General features: G+C 38.8%; 1 protein-coding gene across 2 annotated transcripts in view; it reads left to right on the top strand.

The window, feature by feature from the left end:
- The first annotated feature begins 4,131 nt into the window (after window positions 1-4,131).
- The window catches only part of gypc (glycophorin C (Gerbich blood group)), a 29,841-nt gene continuing 11,225 nt past the window's right edge, over window positions 4,132-22,747 (top strand). The window contains exons 1-2 of one of the 2 annotated variants that reach the window (XM_083537275.1): window positions 4,132-4,423; window positions 9,529-9,632. In XM_083537275.1, coding sequence (XP_083393401.1) covers window positions 9,566-9,632 — 67 coding nt within the window. In that variant the 5' untranslated portion in view covers window positions 4,132-4,423; window positions 9,529-9,565. The remainder of the gene's footprint in view (window positions 4,424-9,528; window positions 9,633-22,747) is intronic. The other variant, XM_083537274.1, reaches the window with a different exon arrangement.

Here is a 22,747-nt window from a genome sequence, read left to right as displayed (position 1 = left end):
TGGTTCAGAATGTATTTACATTCAATTCTCATTCCCTTTCTGGAAGCAAACATTGAAACAATTGATTTATAATCCTACCTGAGCCAACTATGTCTGAGTTAATCTAATTATAATTTGGACCTGAAATGTTTTTCTGAATGGGCTCTTAGGGGTTTTTGGTTTTTCTATCTGTCTTTATAACAAACACAAAGGATTTTATTAGCTTGACTGTTTGCATACGATATCGCCAAAGCATGAGTAGACAAAGAATAGGCACAAAAATGTAATAATATAAACAATAGTATAAAAAAGGTGAATCAATCGAATCATAGCCAAAGGGACAAAATGTGCAAAAGTATAAAAATGATAATAATTATGTGGGATATAAAATAAATAAAAAGGTGGAAGAACTGTATATTTAAACTCTGGCCCAAAAAAACATACAAAAATAAAATACTTTATGTTGGCACCCTGTTTATCCCTAAAAACAAGGAATTTGGCCTCATCCTTTACCGTGAATCGTTACTGTGGCGCTCTCACCGCTGTGGCCCGGGTTCGATCCCCGGTCAGGGAACCATCCCCAGCCATTAGGGTTGCACAAGCCCTAGTGCCGGTCCCAAGCCCGGATAAATGCGGAGGGTTGCGTTAGGAAGGGCATCCAGGGTAAAAACGTGCCAAATCAAACATGCAGATGGTCCGCTGTTGCGACCCCTAATGGGAGAAGCCGAGAGAAAGTTACTGTGTAATTACTATGTGAGTTCTGTTTGGTCACCTGATAGTCATTGGACAATTTTTCTCTTTTTTCGACACAATGCAAGTCTCTGTTTACACACTGTCATTTTCACTGAGCTGCTCTTTGCTCAATAGATCATACCTGCTCTTTTTTTTAACAGAAAATGATGTGTATGTATGTATATATTTTATTAGCTCTGTTCTTGCACTCTGCACATTGGCAATAAAGTTGAATCATATTTAATCAAATCAAATAAATCAGTAGAAATACAGTTACATTGAGTGTGGAAGTGAGATGTTTCTGTTTCTCTCTTTCTCTTTTTTTCTCTTTCTCTCTCTCTCACTTCTAGTTTCTATTTTAAATTTCAAATTGATAAGCTTTCTTGGCGAATGGATAAGGAAAGGAAGTGCTCATGATCCATGGATAACAAGACATTTCAGGTCAACAAACAAGCAATAACATGATAACGTTGGATGACTGATCCGAAGGTTGTAGGTTCAAGTTCCAGCACCACAAATCTGCAACAGCTGGGCCCTTGAGCAAGGCCCTTAACCTTTAATCGCTCATCTGTATAACTGGATAAGAGAATTGGCAAATGCCATAAATACATTGTAATGTAGTAGACAGAAGCAGAATTTGATTTTAAAAAAGTACGACGTGTCATTTTTTAAATATAATTCAAAATATTTATCTTAAAAAGGATTGGGTGTAAAAAGTTCGAAAAAAAGTTTTAAACAATTTCAAAACATTTCATGCATTACGAAAACTAAAGTATTCTATTTTATATTTCAAATTGATAAGCTTTCTTGGCTTAATTGTTTCCATACAATATTACAAAAGCATTAGGAGGAAAAAATGGAGACAAAATATACATCAAACAAACATAACATTATGTCTTTTTCCTTGTGTGTGTATGTTAAATTGACTTAAATTATGATTATTTATTTCTATTATAATAATAATTTTTATAATATTATTAGCAGTAGTAGTAGTAGTAGTGTGTGTGTGTGTGTGTGTGTGTGTGTGTGTGTGTGTGTGTGTGTGTGTGTGTGTGTGTGTGTGTGTGTGTGTGTGTGTGTGTGTAATCCATGTATATTGTCAGGATTCATATATTTTTTAGGACAAAGACTAAGTTTCCCACAAGCCACTGCACCTCGACGTATCATGTCACATGTTTGCCTGCACCACACTGCCACATGTATACACAGTCACGGTTCAGTGCACATTCTGTCCTTCATTTGTTGTCTCCTTTCAAGGTTTCACCGTTTCCCTCGTTCCACATTCGTGCTATGGCTTTTGTTATTTTGTCCTCTCTTTTCATTTCGTCAGTGTTGCTAGAATGTTTTTATTAATTAAAGCTAAATAATTTATCCTTAATAATGAATACATTTTTATTATATTAATATGATACAACATTTTGCATTTAAAATGTTCAAACTATTTAGTTGATTGCTTCAAAGGAGATTATTATTATAGGATCAGCGCTTGAGATCATGTGTAGTGTGCGAGTGTAAAGAACTGTTTAAGAGTGTAAAGCTAAGATAAGCAAGTTTGTGACATCATGCGTTACAATGAGAGAGAATCTGAATTTAGCAGAATACACCATCATCCTACATTATATACTGTATATATATATATATATATATATATATATATATATATATATATATATATATATATATATATATATATATATATATATATATATATATACAGGTGTATAACGAGCATGTTTTCCAAACAGAAGTGTTATTAGTCAATAATATTATTAGTGGAACTGTTAATATTATTATGATATTATAATCATATAATATAATATAATTATATATATATATTATATATATATTTGAAAGATATATTTATATATATATATATATATATATATATTTATTTGTTTACTTATTTACTTACATTTTTGTACTTACTTTCATATTTACTTACTTATTTATTAACTTACTAAACTATTTATTTACATACCTACTTATTTGTGTACTTATTTACTTACTTATATACATGTTTATTTATTACTTATTTATTTATTTTGTTACTTATTTATATTTCTTATTTATTTACTTACTTACTCACTTACATACTTATTTATTCATTTACTTACATACTTTCATACTTATTTACTTACTTAAATATTTCTTATATACTTATTTACTTACTTACTTACTTACTTATATACTTATTTATTCACTTACTTACATACTTACATACTTATTTACTTACTTAAATACATAGTTATTTATTTATTTATTTACTTACTTACTTACTTACTTACTACTCACTTACATACTTATTTATTCATTTACTTACATACTTTCATACTTATTTACTTACTTACTTAAATATTACTTATATATTTATTTATTTACTTACTTACGTATATACTTATTTATTCACTTACTTACATACTTACATACTTATTTACTTACTTAAATACATAGTTATTTATTTATTTACTTACTTACTTACTTACTTACTTACTTACTTACTTACTTACTTACTACTCACTTACATACTTATTTATTCATTTACTTACATACTTACATACTTACTTACTTACTTACTTACTTAAATATTACTTATATATTTATTTATTTACTTACTTACGTATATACTTATTTATTCACTTACTTACATACTTACATACTTATTTACTTACTTAAATACATAGTTATTTATTTATTTACTTACTTACTTACTACTCACTTACATACTTATTTATTCATTTACTTACATACTTTCATACTTATTTACTTACTTACTTAAATATTACTTATATACTTATTTATTTACTTACTTACTTAAATACATATTTACTTACTTACTTACTTACTTACTTACTTACTTACTTACTTACATATATACTGATTTATTTACTTACTTACTCACTTACATACTTATTTTTTTACTTACATACTTTTATATTGATTTACTTACTTACATATTTATTTACTTACTTACTAACTTACATACTTATTTACTTACTTAAATACATAGTTATTTGTTTATTTATTTACTTACTTATATACTTATTTATTTACTTACTTATATACTTTTTTATTCATTTACTTACATACTTATTTACTTACTTATATACTTAGATATTTATTTATTTACTCACTTATTAATTTACTTACTTTCATGCTTACATACTAATGTACTTACTTACAAACTTAGATATTTATTTATATACTTACATATTTATTTGTTTGTTTGCGTATTTATTTATTTGCAGTAGTTAGTGTATCTCAGTGTTCCTGTACCTCTTCGCCGTTCACTATTTATCCCAGACCCTGTACTGACAACAGCTGTGGGTTATTTACACGGCCAGGGGGAGGGTCGAAAAAGCAGCACAGATGGTTCATAAGGGAATAATTCAGGGGTGGAGGAGGAAACAGAACGCCAAAACACACACACACACACACACACACACACACACACACACACACACACACACACACACACACACACACGAAAGTTCATCAGACACACCAGTAGAAGAAGGTTATCGAGTATATGAGATTATCAGGACTTGAGAAAGCAGTGTCCTTTTCTCCTTCGCTGAGCCAGGAAAAGTCACTTCCCAACGTTCCCAGCTGTCTAAGGAAGCATTTCCTGTGCAAGAGGAGGAGGAGGAGGAGGAGGAGGTGTTTGTGAGATTGCTCACACACAACTTGTTGCAAGGCAACCCAGGGAAAGTTGGTAAGCTGGACATTTTTATTTGCTCTTGTACTCATTCTGGTCCTGATTACTTTACTTACGGGACCAAACGTATGTTAGTCCTTGGAACGCAGACCTCGAGTCCCTGATCAGTCAGAAAGCTGGTTGTGTAGATTTCGTGTGTATATACTACTGCCCTGCTCTACTGCTCCACTGCTGACATCGTTCACTGCATATTCTCTGGAGATTTAATTTTTATTTAACACACACACACACACACACACACACACACACACACACACACACACACACACACACACACACACACACACACCAAGCTTTTGTTTGTGTTAAGTTTTTTGAAGCGTAAAGATAAAAAGAAAAGAGAAAATTAGGAGAGGAACTGAAAGTCCAGAAAGAGTTTTGTGCCTCAGGGTTTGGCAAATAGTGTGTGTATGTGTGTGTGTGTGTGTGTGTGTGTGTGTGTGTGTGTGTGTGTGTGTGTGTGTGTGTGTGTGTGGTGGAGAAGTGGATACAAAAACACACACATCTTGCACGCACATACTCATGGAAGGACACAGTACATGTGTGTGTGTGTGTGTGTGTGTGTGTGTGTGTGTGTGTGTGTGTGTGTGTGTGTGTGTGTGTGTGTGTGATTATGAAGGATATATACGTATATGTGTGTGTGTGTGTGTGTGTGTGTGTGTGTGTGTGTGTGTGTGTGTGTGTGTGTGTGTGATTATGAAGGATATATACTTATGTGTGTGTATGTGTGTGTGTGTGTGTGTGTGTGTGTGTGTGTGTGTGTACAGTATATGCATGTGTTTGTGTGTGTATACTGCATACTGTCTATGTTTGTGTGTGTGTGTGTGTGTGTGTGTGTGTGTGTGTGTGTGTGTGTGTGTGTGTGTGTGTGTGTGTGTTTATGAAGGATATATATATATGTGTGTGTGTGTGTGTGTGTGTGTGTGTGTGTGTATACTGTATATGTATATGTATATGTTATTGTGTGCGTATATATGCATATGTGTGTGCGTGTGTGTGTGTGTATGTGGGTTTGCATATACTGTATATGTATATACATGTGTTTGTGTGTTTGTATGTATGAACTTAAAGCATGAAATAAGCTGAATAGTAACAAAGTCAGAGCTGTTATTAAACTTGGTCAGTCATCTACACCTCCAACCTACACAACAGCACTGCGTTCGTTTTTCAGGAATCTGTACAACGCATTTCCCAGCACTTTAAATTCGACTATCAGTTCACTCAGTCACGACAAACGTCATAAAAACATGCCCAGTGTATTATCTCCACCGCTGCACATTGCGGAAATATTTCCTGCCTCATTCCTGAGATGCTTCAACGTCATTTGTTTAGTTTTGTTTTCCCAGTGGGTTTGACTGAACCGGTCGACCTTGTTCCTTACCTGATGAAGAACTTCCTATGTTTCTAGATGTATATCAAATATTTTGTAATACACTACATGGACAAACGCTTGTGGACACCTGACCAGAACATTCATGGGCCTTTTGAACATCCCAAAAATCAAATTAGTCCCAATTTACTGTTATAATATCCTCTATTCTTCAGGGAAGACGCTTGAGTAGATTTTGTGGCGATTTGTGGAGATTCTAATATAAAAAAAATGGCAACTAAAAGTAGAATGAGATAGAGTACAGATATGAGATAGAGATGATCAAAAAGCATCCTATGTCATGGAAGTGCACGGTTTTGGAAAGAAAAAAGTAGTTAAAGTAGAGATGCACGCAGTAAAATGTGACTCCAGTAAAAGTAAAAGTGCTTTCAATTGAATAAATCTACTTAAGTATCCAAAGAACTATGATTTATTATGGCTATAATGTCCCCATTATCATTTTTGTCATAAGACTATAACTTTTAGCATGCTTATCTATGATATTAAATCATATTAATTAGTCAAACATTGATTAATATTCATTCAAATGATCACCTTCTTTTCAGCTACTTCTGAAAAAAACCCACAAGTTCAAATCAGGAGTTTCTTCATCTGTAAATGTTCTGCTTGATGTTGAACTGATGCTGAACTGTATGTTGGTGATCAGTGGATACGCCGAGCGCCGATCAGAACGAGTTTAAACCGGAGCGAGCGCTCGATCCTGATTGGTGACTTGGTGCGCGTTTGGTTTTATCCTCATTAATAAAAAGGAACGACTGATTTGGCAAAATGTAGTTGAGTAAAATGTGCATTGAAATATAGTGAAGATAAAAGTAAAAGTCTCCCCAAACAGAAATTTAGTAAAATACAGATACATGAAAAAGCTACTTAAATACAGCAACGAATTAAATTCACTTCCTTCCTGTCCACCACTGGAAATGATTCGTTTACTGTTTCTCGCTGAACAACAGCAGCGTATTCATATTGATTATCAAAAATAGATTTATTTTTGTTTGGGTAATTGTTTAGACCGAAAGGCATTACTATGGACTCAAAGCCTTTGAATTGGGTGAATATATGTGCACATTTAGTCAGCAGTCAAACGAAACGTTCACCAGATGGAGATTTACCGTCGACACGCGGCACATTTCTGGCACGTCGGCACATTCGTTCTAACGCTGATTCAATTTCAGCAAACAGGAAGAATTACGGACATTCTTTGTTCTAGCAAAAAATGTGTGTGTGTTGGTATGTGGTTATGTGTGTTTAAGTTTGTGTATATGGCCGTGCTTTTATATCATCTTCATGGCCAACTAATTTCCCAGCTATAAAAAAACACTGAAAGACGTAACATTCATTATCAGCATTTATACTGACCTCAGTGGAAGGTCCTCAGAAGGATAGTAAACCAGAACCTCAATCCGGACCCCTTTTTTTTTTAACTGAAGAATATGCTTATGAAGCATCTTTAATCATGAATCTCTAAAATATTTGTAATGCATTGGATTATCAAAAGTTTGTGGACACCTGACCCTATGTGCTTTGTGAACATCCCATTCTTCATTGAGTCCCCGTTTGCTGTTATGAGAACCTCCGCTCTTCTGGGAGGATGTTGCTCTAGATCTTGTGGAAATTTGTGCTCATTAAGCCGAACATTTTGAAAGAATTCAATTCGAAGGTGTTTAAAAGGAGCTCTTCCAAGTCAACCCATGTTCAGGAGCATTGTCTTGCTGGAAGAGGTTTAGTTTAAGTGAAGGGAAAATTGGATGTTCCCACATTCACAGGCATCATACTGTCAGGGATCACCCTGCTTCTTCTCCGGTGCGCGCCCCGCCCGCCCGGAGCGCTTCGCCATCATACTGATTCCACACACCTGTTCCTCATCACCCTCAAAGCTATTTAAACGCCTCACTCACACCACTCCGTTGTCCGTTATTGTTTGTGTTTGGACTCTGCTCTATGTATAGTGTGCTCTATGTTCTCTACGTTTGCTTTTTGTTTAGTGTGCATTAAAGTCTGTTTGCTGTGCCTCGGCTTCCGCCTCGCTCACTTACGCCTGACACATACACAATTGTGTGCCTCTGTCTTTAAGGGGGAGGTTAGACAAAAGAGTCAGATATGATCAGAAAGGCCAGCTGTCCTAATCATTTTGTCTTAATCGTCAATAAAATGACATGTTTATCATATTTATTGGTCTGTTTTTTTTTTGTTATATAAATATATATAAAGACCCCAGTTTGACTGCTGAGCAAATAAAAATTTATTTTCACCCGAGAGACAACATATTGGAATTGTATTGGAAAATAAATATATAAATAAATAAATAATCCACCAAAAAAAAAAGCCTGAAATAACTCTGAAGCGTGTCTTTGGCGCAATTACTCACCAAGCAATTTCACAGTTCGCTAGTAAATGTCTAGATATCGACGCCTGTTTTGTACGAGAGCGAACGCGTACGAGTCGAACAGGTAGCAGGTCGGACAACCTTGAATTGGCTTTTTTTTTTTTTTTTTTTTTTTGACGGAAAGCAAATAACAGAGGTGGAGCGAGCGTGATAAGGCGTTACGTCAGTCTTCGTTTCCGTTCTCTCGTCTTCCTGCCGTTTATTCGCCAGCAGGACTCATCTCAAGGTCGAACCAAAGACAAAGGACCGAGATTCTTTTTCTCTTTTAAGACCAATGGAATAATTAGCAGTATATTAAGAATGACAAACTAATTATTGCAATTCGTGGCATCCCTGAGGGTGAAAGTTAGTTTGTAAATACTGCCTTATAAAGGGGGAAAAAAGTTTTTAATTCCCTAAAGCAGAAATTGAGTTATAAGTTGATCAAATCTAGAGCAAAGTGAGTTAATTGCAAGTGGGTTCATAGAGAAAAAAGGAGGAACTAAAGAGAAATAATGCTAGCTTAACAGACAGACAGACAGACAGACAGACAGACAGACAGACAGACAGACAGACAGACAGACAGACAGACAGACAGACAGACAGACAGACAGACAGGTCTGGGTAAGACTATTGTGTTGGTGACAGACAGAGGGACAGACAGAGGGACAGACAGAGGGACAGACAGACAGACAGACAGACAGACAGACAGATAGATAGATAGATAGATAGATAGATAGATAGATAGATAGATAGATAGATAGATAGATAGATAGATAGATAGATAGATAGATAGATAGACAGACAGACAGACAGACAGACAGACAGACAGACAGACAGACAGACAGACAGAGACAGACAGACAGACAGACCTGGGTAAGACTATTGTGTTGGTGACAGACAGACAGACAGACAGACAGACAGACAGACAGACAGACAGACAGACAGACCTGGGTAAGACTATTGTGTTGGTGACAGACAGACAGACAGACAGACAGACAGACAGACAGACAGACAGACAGACAGATAGATAGATAGATAGATAGATAGATAGATAGATAGATAGATAGATAGATAGATAGATAGATAGATAGATAGATTCCATTGTGAAAGAACAGATGCAAGGTTTCTAATGACATAATTGTGCATTCCTCTTGGACTAAAGAAAAAAAAGTTGAAGACTTCAGCCATCTCTGTCTCCTCCCTCTGTCTCCATTGTGATTCAAGATCCAAGTGAAGCAACACACACACACACACACACACACACACACACACACACACACACACACACACTCCCTCAACAGACACCATATCATTTCTAATCACCCACTCTCTCTCTCTTTTTCTCAGCTGTCCCCTTCAATCTCTCTCACAGACATTTCCTCCCATGCTTCTGAGGGCCGACTCGATGGGAATGGAACCGAACGTAACTGTATCTGGGCTCGGAAATGCAGGTGAGCATGGAGTTTTGTGGATTTAATGCATTCAGGGGCCTTGCACAGACTGTGAACACTTTGAGTCTCTCTCTTACTTTTTCTCTCACACTCTTTCTCACTATTTCTCTCTTATGAATGTATGACATTTGAAAGACCTGGCTGCATTTCAGGGTCAGCAAATAAACCCGTGTACATGTCTGAAACTCCTGACCTGAATTTACTTTTTAAGAGTTCTAAAAGAACTTCACCGGCTTTCAGCCCTTCATCAATAGATTCGGCCGTCGACTTTTATCAAGGAGTAAAATTAAATCAAATAATTTTCGTCAATACTCCGTGACAATGACGCCAATTCCTCTACATTTGCACTGAATGTTGTAAATTGTTCGTGCGCACCGAGCGGTAGTGTGTAAGTGCGGGTTATGGAGCGGTATAAGACCTGCACAGCGAGGGCTCCCTCTGATTAGGGAGGAGGAAGGAAGTGAGGAGAACTGCAGGAAACATGGAATGCCAGCAGGCGAGTGTGGTGAACACGAGGCTCTAATACCTGCTGAGAATCCTGGGGTTATGGTTGCCATGTATTACATCACCGCAAAAACTTCTCATCTATTAAATGTGGTGAAGAATCCATGTTTTTTTTTTTTTTAGCTTTACAATGAAATATATATATATAAAACGTCTGGATCATTGACGTTCTCAGACTGATTGGGTGATAAGCCTAGATGTGTTTATTGTATATTTGCATATTTATATATTTATATTAGATTTATTCATATTAATTGCTATTTGCACTTCTAGTTAAATGCTAAGTGCATTTCATTGACACTAACTAACACACACACACACACACACACACACACACACACACACACACACACACACACAAAGATTGGCTGTGTCATTTGAACTGTATAAATTTAATACATTACAGTGAAAAGAAACAACGTTCCTCCACGAGACAAGACACCTGACTTTTCTAAACATATGTGGTTCTTTTTGGGAAGTAGCACCTCAGTGGTTAAGACTCAGAGATTCAAGCCCCTCTATTGACTAACTTCCACTTTTGGGCCCTTGAGCATGGCCCCAGACCATCAGTGCTGTAACATAGCTGCTCTGACTCCAGCTTCCTAACATCGCTGGGATATGCGAAGAAAGAATTTCACTGTGCTGTAATGAAACATGTGACAAGCAAACACATGTCCTTCTTCTTCCTCCTCAAGCTGTTACCAAAAATCTGGAGGCACACAATTGTATAAATGGATGTAAGTTTGGATGTAAGTGTCTCTTGACTTGAAATAGGAGATCCAAACCTGTTCCAGCATGATGGTAGGTTGGTGTGGAAGATCTCCTGCTATAGAGTTCTGACCCTCAACCCTACTGAACAGCTTTGGAAGAAATTTTTCACACTGACTGCATATATATATATATATCCACTAGACCACCAGGGAACTATATATATATATATATATATACACCAGTTTCATTGGCATTATGTAACATTTCCCTGTAGGCTATTTGTGTAGAGCTGAACAACATTAAGCATAATTGTGTGCTTTTCCTGTGATAAACAACAGGGAACCGCCTCAACAGATTTAGGCGAGCCCAGTCAATTACTTGATGAATGAATTCAGGCATGGGTGATTTCACAACAAAACAAAAGCAAAACAAAAATCCCCCAGAGAACTAGCTCTCCAGGACGAGAACCGCGGTCTGCTTCATATTTCGGTGATATTTTACGATTATCACAGGGTATCAGAAGATCCCAGGGTGAATTCTGTAGGTTCTGGGGGTAATAAGGATATTTTTCTGTGCACGGGCATGCTGTAGCAGTCCAACACGGCGGATTCTTATACTTAATATGTGCATGATGTGCCGACGCTTTGAAGGAGATCCAACACCGATCTTGACCCCCAGCGACGAATACAAGAACCTAACAACACTGAAGCTCTGTTTACTCAGCTTTGACATTCTCTCAGCAATCTTTTGGTTTTTTTTCCTCTTTCCTCTTTCTGTTATTCCCTCAAGCCCTGGGTACGTCCAAACAGGAACTTATGAGCACATGGATACACAAATGCTTCTTGTCAAGATGTCAGAAGACTCAAGTGACCGAAACGTGATCAAAAGATTTGTAAATTTATTAAATCCATTATTTAAACCAGATGAACCTTATTTATAATAAATTATTTATTTATTCATTTATTCATTCAACTTGAAATGTATACAGCTCCAGAGCAACAAACAAAACAAACCCGCACCATCGATACTCAGAAAACAACCAACACAAGAAGCTTTAGAACTTTTCAGACTTGATCTGGTCCTCAAATCAGTACTACTTCTCCAAGAAATGTCAAAAAAAGAAAAAAAAATGCAGCATTATTTGCCTCCCACTGTGCGTAAAAAAAACACCAAAAAAAAACCTGACAAGGCATCAAGGTGGTTTCAGGGTTACAGACCCAGTCATGTGTTCAGAAACTGGTAGCTGACACCAATTTCCAGAGGAGCTCAAAAAAGGTGGTCACCTGCTGCTTGTTTGCATAGTGATGTTTAAATAGGCGTTAAAAAAAAAAAAAGTTGCACCACCTTTGGCTGTTTCGGTCCCCGGAGATAGAGAGGACGGGGGAAAGAGCTGGGCTCAATGCTAATTGATGACTTCCTGTGGTGACATTTCAACGGTTGATTGGATAGTAAAGGGGAAAACACACGTGCAGCACGGCGGCCAACCGGTATGCCGCTGCAGGAGAGAGGGGTTTCAGGAGGCAGACTGGGTAAAGACCATAAAAGCGATTGGTAAAGCAATCACATCGGGTGCTGTTATTTCAAGCCTGGTTGGCTGCATTGCTTAAAAGCTGAGTTTTACAGTTTGGACTTTTAATGCAATTTCTTTAACTTTTTTGGGGGGTTTTTTCGTCACACTATAACCCTGTAGCTTCAAATGCATCTGCGGAACGACCGAAACGACAAAAATCGATAGCGAATACATCGTTTAGCATAAATTCTATTAGCCGTAATCATAATATATGAGGGCTGCATTCTTGTAAATAAATAATACCACGTACGGCCGAAGATCTGTAGCTAAAAAGCTTAACGCCTAACCCAATTTCTTCTTTACTTTCCACTTCGACAATGATGAATGTGAAAATAGTATCCAATAATTAATAGAAGAGCAGTGTGACGGACTCCAGGGGTTTTTCAAAAGGCAACTAATTACTCATATACATACTCATTACCATAGTCAATTGGCAAAAAAAGGAGTTCCGGAGCAATCTGTTCGCAGCTACCGCGGAAAAGAAAAACGTAACGGCACGTGGGAGGCGAAATGCGTGCACACGAGGCTGCCATTATCCGAGCCGTAAATTTAACATCGGTTACAGACAGCAGGGGCTGAAACCCGGCAGGGACGAGACAGCGTGCAATCGGAAATCAAAATATAAAAGCATAATATCTAGGTCGGCGTACGATCAAAAGGGGTTGCGGAGAGTGGGGGGGGGGGGGATCAAACGGAGAAAGGCTTATTAAGGCAACAATGATCAGAAAGCGACACGGCAAATAGTGGAATAAATATAGAAGGCCTAATGAGGGCAAAACCTACGGGTGGAGTTGAAATGTAAATTTGGTCTCGAGAGACCCGGAGGCTTGTGTGACATACAAAAAAAAAGAAGAATTCAGCATTTTTATCTAGCGGTATGCATTTTTAATAATCAATAATCCCTATAACTTTTTTATTTATTACATATCGAATAAAAAAAGAGGCAAGGATGATCGTTAAGGATCTCTAGAAACAATTTGGCCAACGCTAATATGACCACTAATTGTATTCGTGCAGTTCGTTTAATCGAGTCACCTGCTTTATGATCAAAGCCTCGAGAGAAAGCAGTTTCATTGGCTTTATTACTTCACTGGAGGTCGAGATTATTCACTGTAGTATTGACGAGATGAATCAAAGCACATGTGCCTGTCGAAACCTATATGGTCTAGAATGGTTTCTGAGAGACGCATGCTTTTGTTTTCCATAACAAAATGGACCAAAAAAAGGCCATGTAACGGTATGAAGGTTCACTTTGGCTAAGCAGTGATAGAAATTTCCAGATGTTCCCCTTTATTTCCATTAAAAAAAAAAATCTTCCTTAGCATGAATAACCGCTTTTTGCACTCTCGGTGTCTGGGCAGTCTGTTTCTCCAAACGTTCAGCTGAAATATTTAGCTGTGCCTCTTGTAAAACTCACCAAAGTTCAGTAGTTGGCGATTTCTCTCTTTCTTGTTTATCCCAGAGCAGTTCGTTAGGATTTAGATGCGGTGACTGGGCAGGCCGTTACATGAAAGATAACGCATACAGAGCTCAGACGTCCGCTTCAGGTCCAGACGCAATTACATGGTGTTGAATTATGGAATAGTAGCCATGTTGGTTCAGGATTTCTTGCACCAATTAACCAACAGGTCTACAATGAATTTGGCATGTTCTCCACATGTAAACTGCATAGCATCCACTATTCATTTCTACACCATCCGTAACTGTATAATCTACCCATATATATATATACTGTATATACTGTCATCATACAAACATTCATATATGTACATATGTATTTCATGTTATTTAAGCATGGTATCTTCTTTGCCAAGTTATACTGTATATTAATATATTCACCATATTTTATTACCTACTGCACCTTCTGGAGCAATTAATCACTCTCACCCTTGTACATATTGTACATATGGACTCCATAACCTCAGTTGACATACTGCTATTTATTGTAAATAGGCCAATTTTGCACTTCTGGTTAGATGCTAACTTCATTTCATTGGCCCTGTTCATTTCATTGGAACATGAAACATCAAATATTAGCTTCATGTATAACATCACCAGTTCATGATAAACGTTTAAAAATACTCTACTACAGACGACCGAATTGATGCAAAACACAATACAGGTGAACACAGTCGGGTAACAAGGCAACGTCAGGACACGGGGCGAAGCCTGAGCTTAGGAAGAAACGAATATGGAAATGCAAAGAAAAGGTTCCCTGGTAGAGAAGAATCTCTGACACATCTCTCGCACTTCTGTCAGGATTCATACATATGCAGTATGCAGTATAACACTCCAGGATGTAGAGTGTACTGTGAATATGCTGCACTGTTTATCTGACATGATTTTTATCACTAGCAATGATGTTTCTATGGATAAAAAAAACTATGTGCATGCACATTACATGATCTTTTACCTGAGGTGCAAGATCCTAGATGAAGCATACGTATCTGATCCCCCAAATCCTGCAGTGTCACAAGAAGAAATTTCAGAGCCGTGTATCCTGGCTTAATTATCTGCATTGTTTTTAATGGAAAGGACAATTATGAGGGAAAAAAAAATCAGGAAAGAAAAGAATCAGGAGAATGTAGGTAATAAGGATTGTCTGTTCTGTACACGATGTCTTTGGATGTTGTAATATAAAATTTCCAACCCTGTTCCACCATAATAAGACACCTGAGCCATCTCCATGGTTGGGTAGGAGTGGAAGTTCCACTCCTACCCAACCATGACATCTACAGAGCTCTGATCTGAACTCTAGGGGAAGAATTTGAACCCTGACTGCACCCCAGATTTCCTCACCTAATCTACATAAGTACCTGAAATAAACCCTAGATTTACATAGACCCTTATACCTGGAAGAGCACAAATCTCCATAAAATCTAGTAGAACATCTTCTCAGAAGAGTATTGTTTAATTAAGGTTGGTCAGCAAAAAAAAAAAACGCATACCAATTATAGGAAAAGGTGTCCACAAACTTTTGACCAATGCAGTAAATATTCAAATAAACTAATAATAATCTGGATTCAGGGATCTGCTGTGCACAAGATTCCGCTTTTCTCGTCGCACTTCTCTCTAATTGTCAGAAATCTGAAGATTATTACGGAGAACATCAAACTACGCTCGAAAATAACGCTCGCGTAACCGTGATCAAATCCCCATCACGTGTCTTTCTTGCTTTATTATTCCCTCTTTATTCTCGTTCTTCGATTCGTCCATTTTAATCGTTTCATTGATTCTGTTAATGAAACGATGCTCGGTGCGTAATGACGCGTCGTCGGTTCACATTAAGTAGCAACGACTGAGTGGCTTCTTCTTATGTGATCTATTAGGGCTACAATCACCCAGTTAGTTGTATTTCGTTCGCGTTTCGAGGAGTGTATGTCAACGGATTTATGCAGAACAATTGGATTAATGGATGCAGGAACCGGAAGCGTAGCCATTTTGAATAGAGAATGATACAAATGTAATAAAAAAATAAATAAATAGAGTATTGTGGGATTATGAGGACCGTATCGTATCGTAATCGCGGTTTATGACCAGACAAAACAATGGCAGTTGTATAGTCATTACCGTATTTGCGCTAAAGACGTTCGTACGACGTCTTTTATTGTGGTCCATGAAGCCTTTTTTCTTCCTAAACCCCGGTGATTTAGGTGATTATATTTCTTCCCAAAATAAATTGCAAGAAAGATAGACAGAATCGGAGAAAGCTGAGGTGAGAAGAGAGGGTTTGCTCTGCAGAGGAAGTGCGAGAAAAAGCATGGACGGGAAAATCGATGTTAAGAAAAAAGACGAGTCGGAAAGCTTGAGAGGGGAAAAAAACTAAGTGAAAAGCATAAATGACCCCCCTGTACTCTTATTTCTTGGAAAAGGATGAAACTGAGATAGAAACTTAAGGGTTGGAGATGTTTGTGTGGAGTGTGCGGAGTGTATGGAGTGTGTGTGGTGTGTGTGTGTGTGTGTGTGTGTGTGTGTGTGTGTTTCATGCTGCGTGCCTCATAAGAGTAGCCCAGCAGGACAAATTGTGTTGATTTATCTTGTCTGGTTAATATGCTCATATTCAAGTCATCTAATAAAGATGTAAGATGAAAAAGCTCTCGTGGAAGTGCAGACCTGCTGGTTTGCTCAGGCAGGTGGCGTGCGATGGCGTAATTTGCTTTGTCTTTGCACAAAATCCAGCAGTGAATTTGATATGAAATGTTCACATGCATAAGCGCAGGCAGTGAGGATGTGCCAGAGTATAGCCAGTCTAAGGAAAGATGACCAAAGTTGTGTGTGTGTTTGTGTGTTTGGAAAAAGAAAAGCACTCGTTTCTAGACTTTTTTCCCCCCGCATTAACTATGTTGATTGATTATCCGTAATCTCTTTTGCATTCTCTGGTACTGCTAGCATGCTTAATAAGGCATATTGTTTGCCTGTTGCTGCATGCTTCATAGACCAAACAGTCTGGAGAAGTGGGGGAGGGGTGGTCGTGGTAAAGGGAAGGCAGAGAGATGATTCATTTTAGCTTTTGTCAGCACGATGGCGTAGATAATGAAGTGCTTGTACTTTGCACCGGTTGTCTAATTGCGTTTCGAAAATCCAATCGATCACGTTTCATCTCTTGGCCCACCCACGACGCTAATTGGTTCGTTCTCGTTCCGCGAGGACACCACTCGGAGTTCGCTTTCTTTTCACCGCACATGTGTATTTAAACCAATTAGAAAGATGGAACATTTTCAGTGACATCATTCTTCTTTGAGGAAGAGACTGGTAAAAATCCTTCTGCATGATGGCGCGTTAAGGTTAGGAAGAAACGTTCGTATCGTTCGCGTTTAGATTCAAAATATCACAAATCGACAATCAGATAAATATCATGTCCAGGAATGTGGACTGTTGAATGTCTGTAAAGTGACTTTATTGATTAACCTTGAAGCCAGAAGACTTTCTAAAGACCTTATGAAGACCTTCAGAAGACCAGAACATTTCTCAGAAGACTTTCAGGAGACCAGGATACTTTCTAAAATCTTTCTGAAGACCATCACAAACATCTGACATTCAATATCTTTGGATGTGGTAGCATGAAATTTTCCCTATTTAAACTAGGAGGCCGAAACCTGTTCCAGCATGCCAGTATTCCTATACACGAAGCCAGCTCCATGAATACATGGATCTTCTTGGAGTGGTAGGTCTTGAGTGGCCTACTATAGAGCTCTGACCTCAACCCTATGGGCCTATGGACCTCTTAAGAGCAAATGGAGAGTAAATATGGAATGGGATTGAAGATTAAAGATTATTTGGGTTAAGGGTAATGAAATAAAGAAAATAAATATGGAGAAGGACAGAAATAGATAATTGACAAACATCCATTGGTCAGGTGGTACTTTTCCCCATATAATGTATATTGAGGTTTAAAAGTAGGTCTAAGCATATACTGGGTCAGACTTAATCTGATGAACACAGAAGACACTTCTGGAGGCTCAGTGATGGATATCTGAGAACACTGCAGATTATTAGTTTGTTGTTCGGACAGACCTTTATTTTTATCTGAACTTTAAAATAAGATATCAAGGGATTAGGATTGTGCGAACAGTGGCTGGAGTATGTGTAAGACACACGGAGATTAATGGAGAGGAAGGCAGAGTCGATAAACTCGATTTGATCGGACAATGACGTTCTCCCTAAGAAACTCTGAATTGCCCAAAAGCCACATAAGTCTGGGGTGGTAATTAATCCTAGGAGAACTTCCTATTAACCAATTGTAAGTACCACATGAGGCGATGTGATATTATTACGAAAGCAATTGGTGGAAAAAAATAGCGATTCCACAAAGACAATTGTGCGTTGTTCGTATCGTTTGGCACTTGACAACGCCGAGCTAAAAGTCACCTGACCTCATCACGAGAGCTTCTGCCTGCCCGAACAGTCTTCTGCCTAGCTTTTTTAAACGCTTTTTTTATGCGGCACATACAGATCCTTCAATCTGAACCTGAGGGACTGAGAGGAGCGAAAACTCTGTCGAGGCTAGACACGGGGACATATGGCTAGGTGAGATAGCAGCACCGTTTTCACTTCAGCTACGAATTTCCCAAACACGTGACCTCGGGCAGTGGAGAGGGATGGAGAGAGAAAAGGGGGGGAGATGTGTTGAGGGATGTGTAGGGAAGGGAGGGGGAGAAAGAGAAGAGGGCAATTGTCTGAAGAAATCAACTGCGAAAGCCACAGAGAGATGAGAGGGGAGAAAGGGGAAAATGTGTTTGCAAAGAAGTGCCTTTCCAACTGACTTGCTAATCTGACGTGAGACGGCGACGAAAGATGTGCATGTGCCTGTGTCGTCTCCAGAATCTTCCTGAACAGCCCCTCGGTCCCTCGCGCACTTGAAATGAACATGGTCATGATGAGTTCTCAAACTCAAAACAGCCTCAAGAGGATGTCGGCACGTGGCTTTGTCTCTTTTGATAGCATTGTCTCTTCGCTATTGGTGTGTGCGTGTGTGTGCCTCAGCCTTCTTGTGCTGCAATTCATCTTAGAAACTATTGCTCGTGAATTAAAAAACTGTATATGCACATTGAGAACATTTCCAGCCATATGTGGTTCTTCCTCAAACTGTTTCCACAAAGTTTAAGGCCCTTAAATGCATAAATGTCTTTGGATGTTCATTACATTTTCACTTAAAGTGGGAACCCAAAACTGTTCCAGCATAATGACACCCCTGTGCACAAAATTAGAAAAGAAAGTCATTGGTTCAAATCCATAAAGATAAGGTTCACATTTTGTTGAAGTGGAAGATCTCCTTCTGGAGATCTCTGACCTAGTGGGATGAACTGGAATGCTGACTACGCCCCAGACCTGGCAGGAGTGGCAGTCTGGTGGTGGTGTTGGGATTTTAACCAATGACTTTCCTCCATAAAGATATGGTTTACATGGAGTTGAAGTGGAAGATCTCCTTCAATAGAGCTCTGACCTCCATCCTAGTGGGATGAACTTGAATGCTGACTGCACCCCAGACCTGGCAGGACTGGCAGCTTGGTGGTGGTGTTGGAATTTGAACCAATGACTTTTTGATCATCTTGTTGACTGAGCTACCACTTCCCTAAAAAGCAAATAAGAAGAGAAAAGAGGTAGCGCAGTTGGACGACTGATTACCAAACTGTTGGGCCTTTGAGCAAGGCCCTCACCCCTCAATTGCTCAGCTGTATAACTGAGATAAATGTAAGCCGATCTGGATAAGGTACTAAATGTGAAATGGGATGCTCAGAAAGCACTTATGAATCTTGTCGTCTTAACGTGTAAAATAAACAACCTCTATATTGTATTGCGTGAGTAGAAGATTTAATAGATGATGCTTTCAAAATAATTTGACTTCATCCAAAGACATTAAGACCAAGGTGTCACAACAAATTAGCTCTGATGCCCTTATTAATATTCCAGTCTTAACCCTGGCACTCCACTCGATGCCGCTGACCCTCAACTGAACCGCTCCGGAGTACCCTCGTGTAATTACGTGTGTACCATTCGAAACGAGAGGCGTTTACTTTTTAGCAACAACAAAATCACCTATTCATCCCGGGAGCTTTCATTTGTCACTCGGATGTCGACCGTAACCAAATAGGTTCCTCATTTTCCTCCGGATGCCGCACCCGTCAAGGTCGCCCTAATCGCACGGACTTCGGATGTTTAATCTTTCCGTGTGGCACAAGCGCAAGGAACGGATTAGAAAATCGCTAGGAAAAGTGAAATTGCAAACGACCCACAGGTCGCTCGGCCATAGATACAGTTATCTGGTGACCTAGAAATCAGATTACCATGCAGGGAACGAGGCGGAGAAAAAAATCAAATTGAGGAATAGCGCCTGAGGGAATACCGTGTACCTGTGATGATAAAGATTCTTTCCTCAAATATTCCTAAGGGACTTTAAGGCCAAGTGCTCACTCACACACTCACATACACTTTATAAAAAATTAAAAAGAGGCTTTCGAATTCATTCGGAAAATTCACCTCTGCAAGGTCTGTTGATGAAAGAACTCTTCGCTCAAAATTTTCGTCAATAATTGTGAGCCACTTCTGGTCCTGCGCTGTGTAAAGATCTCAATCTCGCTAACTTTCAAGGTGACTCAAGTTCGCCTTTCCTTCCCCGCCTTGCATTTCTTTTCCCCTCGTTCTCTCCATCCTGATGGTCTAAAAGCTTTGCTTTGATTAAGCACTCGCAGCGAAAAAAAATCCTCTCTACCTTTAATTACCTCTACCTCAATCATTTGCTTCCAGAGTATTATATGTGAAATCACGTCTTGCCTAATTAAATGATCATCCCTCACTCTGACAACAAAAGGAGGCCCATCATTAATCATCTCATACCCGAATGGAGAAATTTGAGAAGAAACTGCAGGCAAGTATGACCTTTCGGAGAAACCGGCTTGAGTTCCTTCAGTATTTACAAGCCATCGAAGGTTATTTCCAGGAGATGGAGACAAGTCAGATTAACAGTCACAATGTAAAATATATGGGCAAAACTTTTGTGGTTACCTGACCAAAAGTGCTTTAAGAACCGTCCCATTCCTCAATTAGTCACCATTTGCTTCTATAAGAACCTCCACTCTTCTGAGATGTTGTTTCACTAAGGTACTGATGCTGGGTAAGGAGGACATCAGCATTACAACTTGTACTCAATAGGAGTTGAGCCACTCAAGATTTCCCCTCATTTACATTTAAGGCATTTGGGAGATGCCCCTCATCCAGAGTGACTTACAACTAAACAGTTGGTCCTTGATCAATGGCAACTGGGTGGGATACGAACTCACGCCGTCTAAACGCAAGTCCAAAAAGCTCTCCAACCTTTTTAAAGCATATCTTCATGGAGCTGGCTTTGTGCACAAGGGTATTGTCAAGCTGAAACAGGTTTGGGTCTCATACTTCAAGTTAAGGGAAAATCTCATACCACCACGTCCAGAGCTATTCTATACTAGTGCAGGCGTCCAACATTGTGGTAGCAGTTTTCAGAAGAACCACATCTGACTGTAAAAGTCATCCATCCAAATATTTTTGCCATATAGTGTGTGTATATATATATATATTGGAAATTAGAGCGCTATTACAATAATTAAAGCACTGCAGCTGTTCTTAAGCACCGAGACCTAAAATCTTTCTCTCAATAAGGTCACTATGAGAAGCAGATGGAAAAAGGAAAAGAAAAGAAAACAACAGAATGGGAGTGAGATCAGTGAACAAGCGCTGTGTTGCCAAATAGCTGAGATGATTTGTAATAAACGGCCGAAGCACTTGAGGGAGTGGCTGCAGATGTTTATGAAGGATAGAACTAGAATATCACGAGTGTTTCGCGAGGCGTAGCCTCTTTCCGGACCAAACCAGTGCTATCTCGCGCTTTCTATCCTTTTCTTCCCTCCTTATCTAATCACCACTCTCTCAATCTCTCCTCCCCAGAATATCACCAAGGCTCTGTTAGTTACTTGCCTCTGCCTCCCTTCTCACCCACCTATTCATTCTTTTTCCTACAAGTGAAATAATGCAAGCTTGGGAGATTTGTTACTTTTTTTATTCCCTCCCCCTTGCTCTTCTTTTTCTGTTCCGCCTCTCAGCTAGTGCTCTGTTTTTCACTCCTTCCTCCCCCACAGCTGAGAATTTAGAGTAATAGTCATTTGCTGACATCTTTGCCTACAACTGTGCAGTTGTGAATCGTTGAGCTCGCCTTAATATCTGGCCTAGTTGAAACCCTATCAGAGAGGGGAGGCCTGCTGTGGCGTCTTTATGAATAATTGCGACTGTATGTTGTATGATGTAAACCGATTGCAATAGCACCGTTTTCATAAACGTCGACACTCTCGCCGAAGAAACGGTCATCTTTCATTTCGATGTTTTGCTCTACATTTAGTCTAAGCTCCAGAAAAAAACTGGGTTACAGCGGCTAGACCTGGCTGACCATAGAGGTTTGTGGATATCTGTTATCAGGCCAAATTAGTCTAGAGACACCAGTCTGTTTTCATTTATTTAAGATAAGGCAAAGTGCTTTTATTGATAACATATACGTTACGGCACAGTCAAATTGTTTCCTTTGCATATCCCAGAGGAAAACTGGGGTCGGAGCACAGGGTCAGCCATGATACAGTGCCCCTTTAACACAGAGGGTTAAAGGCCTTGCTCAGGGACCCCAAGAGTGGCAGTTCGCCGATAACGAGGGCTTGAACATCCTGATCTTTTGATCAGTAACCCAGAGCCTTAACCACTGAGCTACCACCCTTTGCCACGTGGATCGCTTTCCTTCCAGATTAATTTTAGCGATTTGTCTACACTTGCATACAACCAAATCTAAAAGGTCATCCCCATTTGCCGGTCCAGT

The sequence above is a fragment of the Silurus aristotelis genome, assembly GCF_946808225.1.
Source record: "Silurus aristotelis genome assembly, chromosome: 3".
In the NCBI taxonomy this organism is placed as follows: domain Eukaryota; kingdom Metazoa; phylum Chordata; class Actinopteri; order Siluriformes; family Siluridae; genus Silurus; species Silurus aristotelis.
Note: the sequence above shows the minus strand (reverse complement) of the source record. Positions and strands in the feature narration are given on the sequence as shown.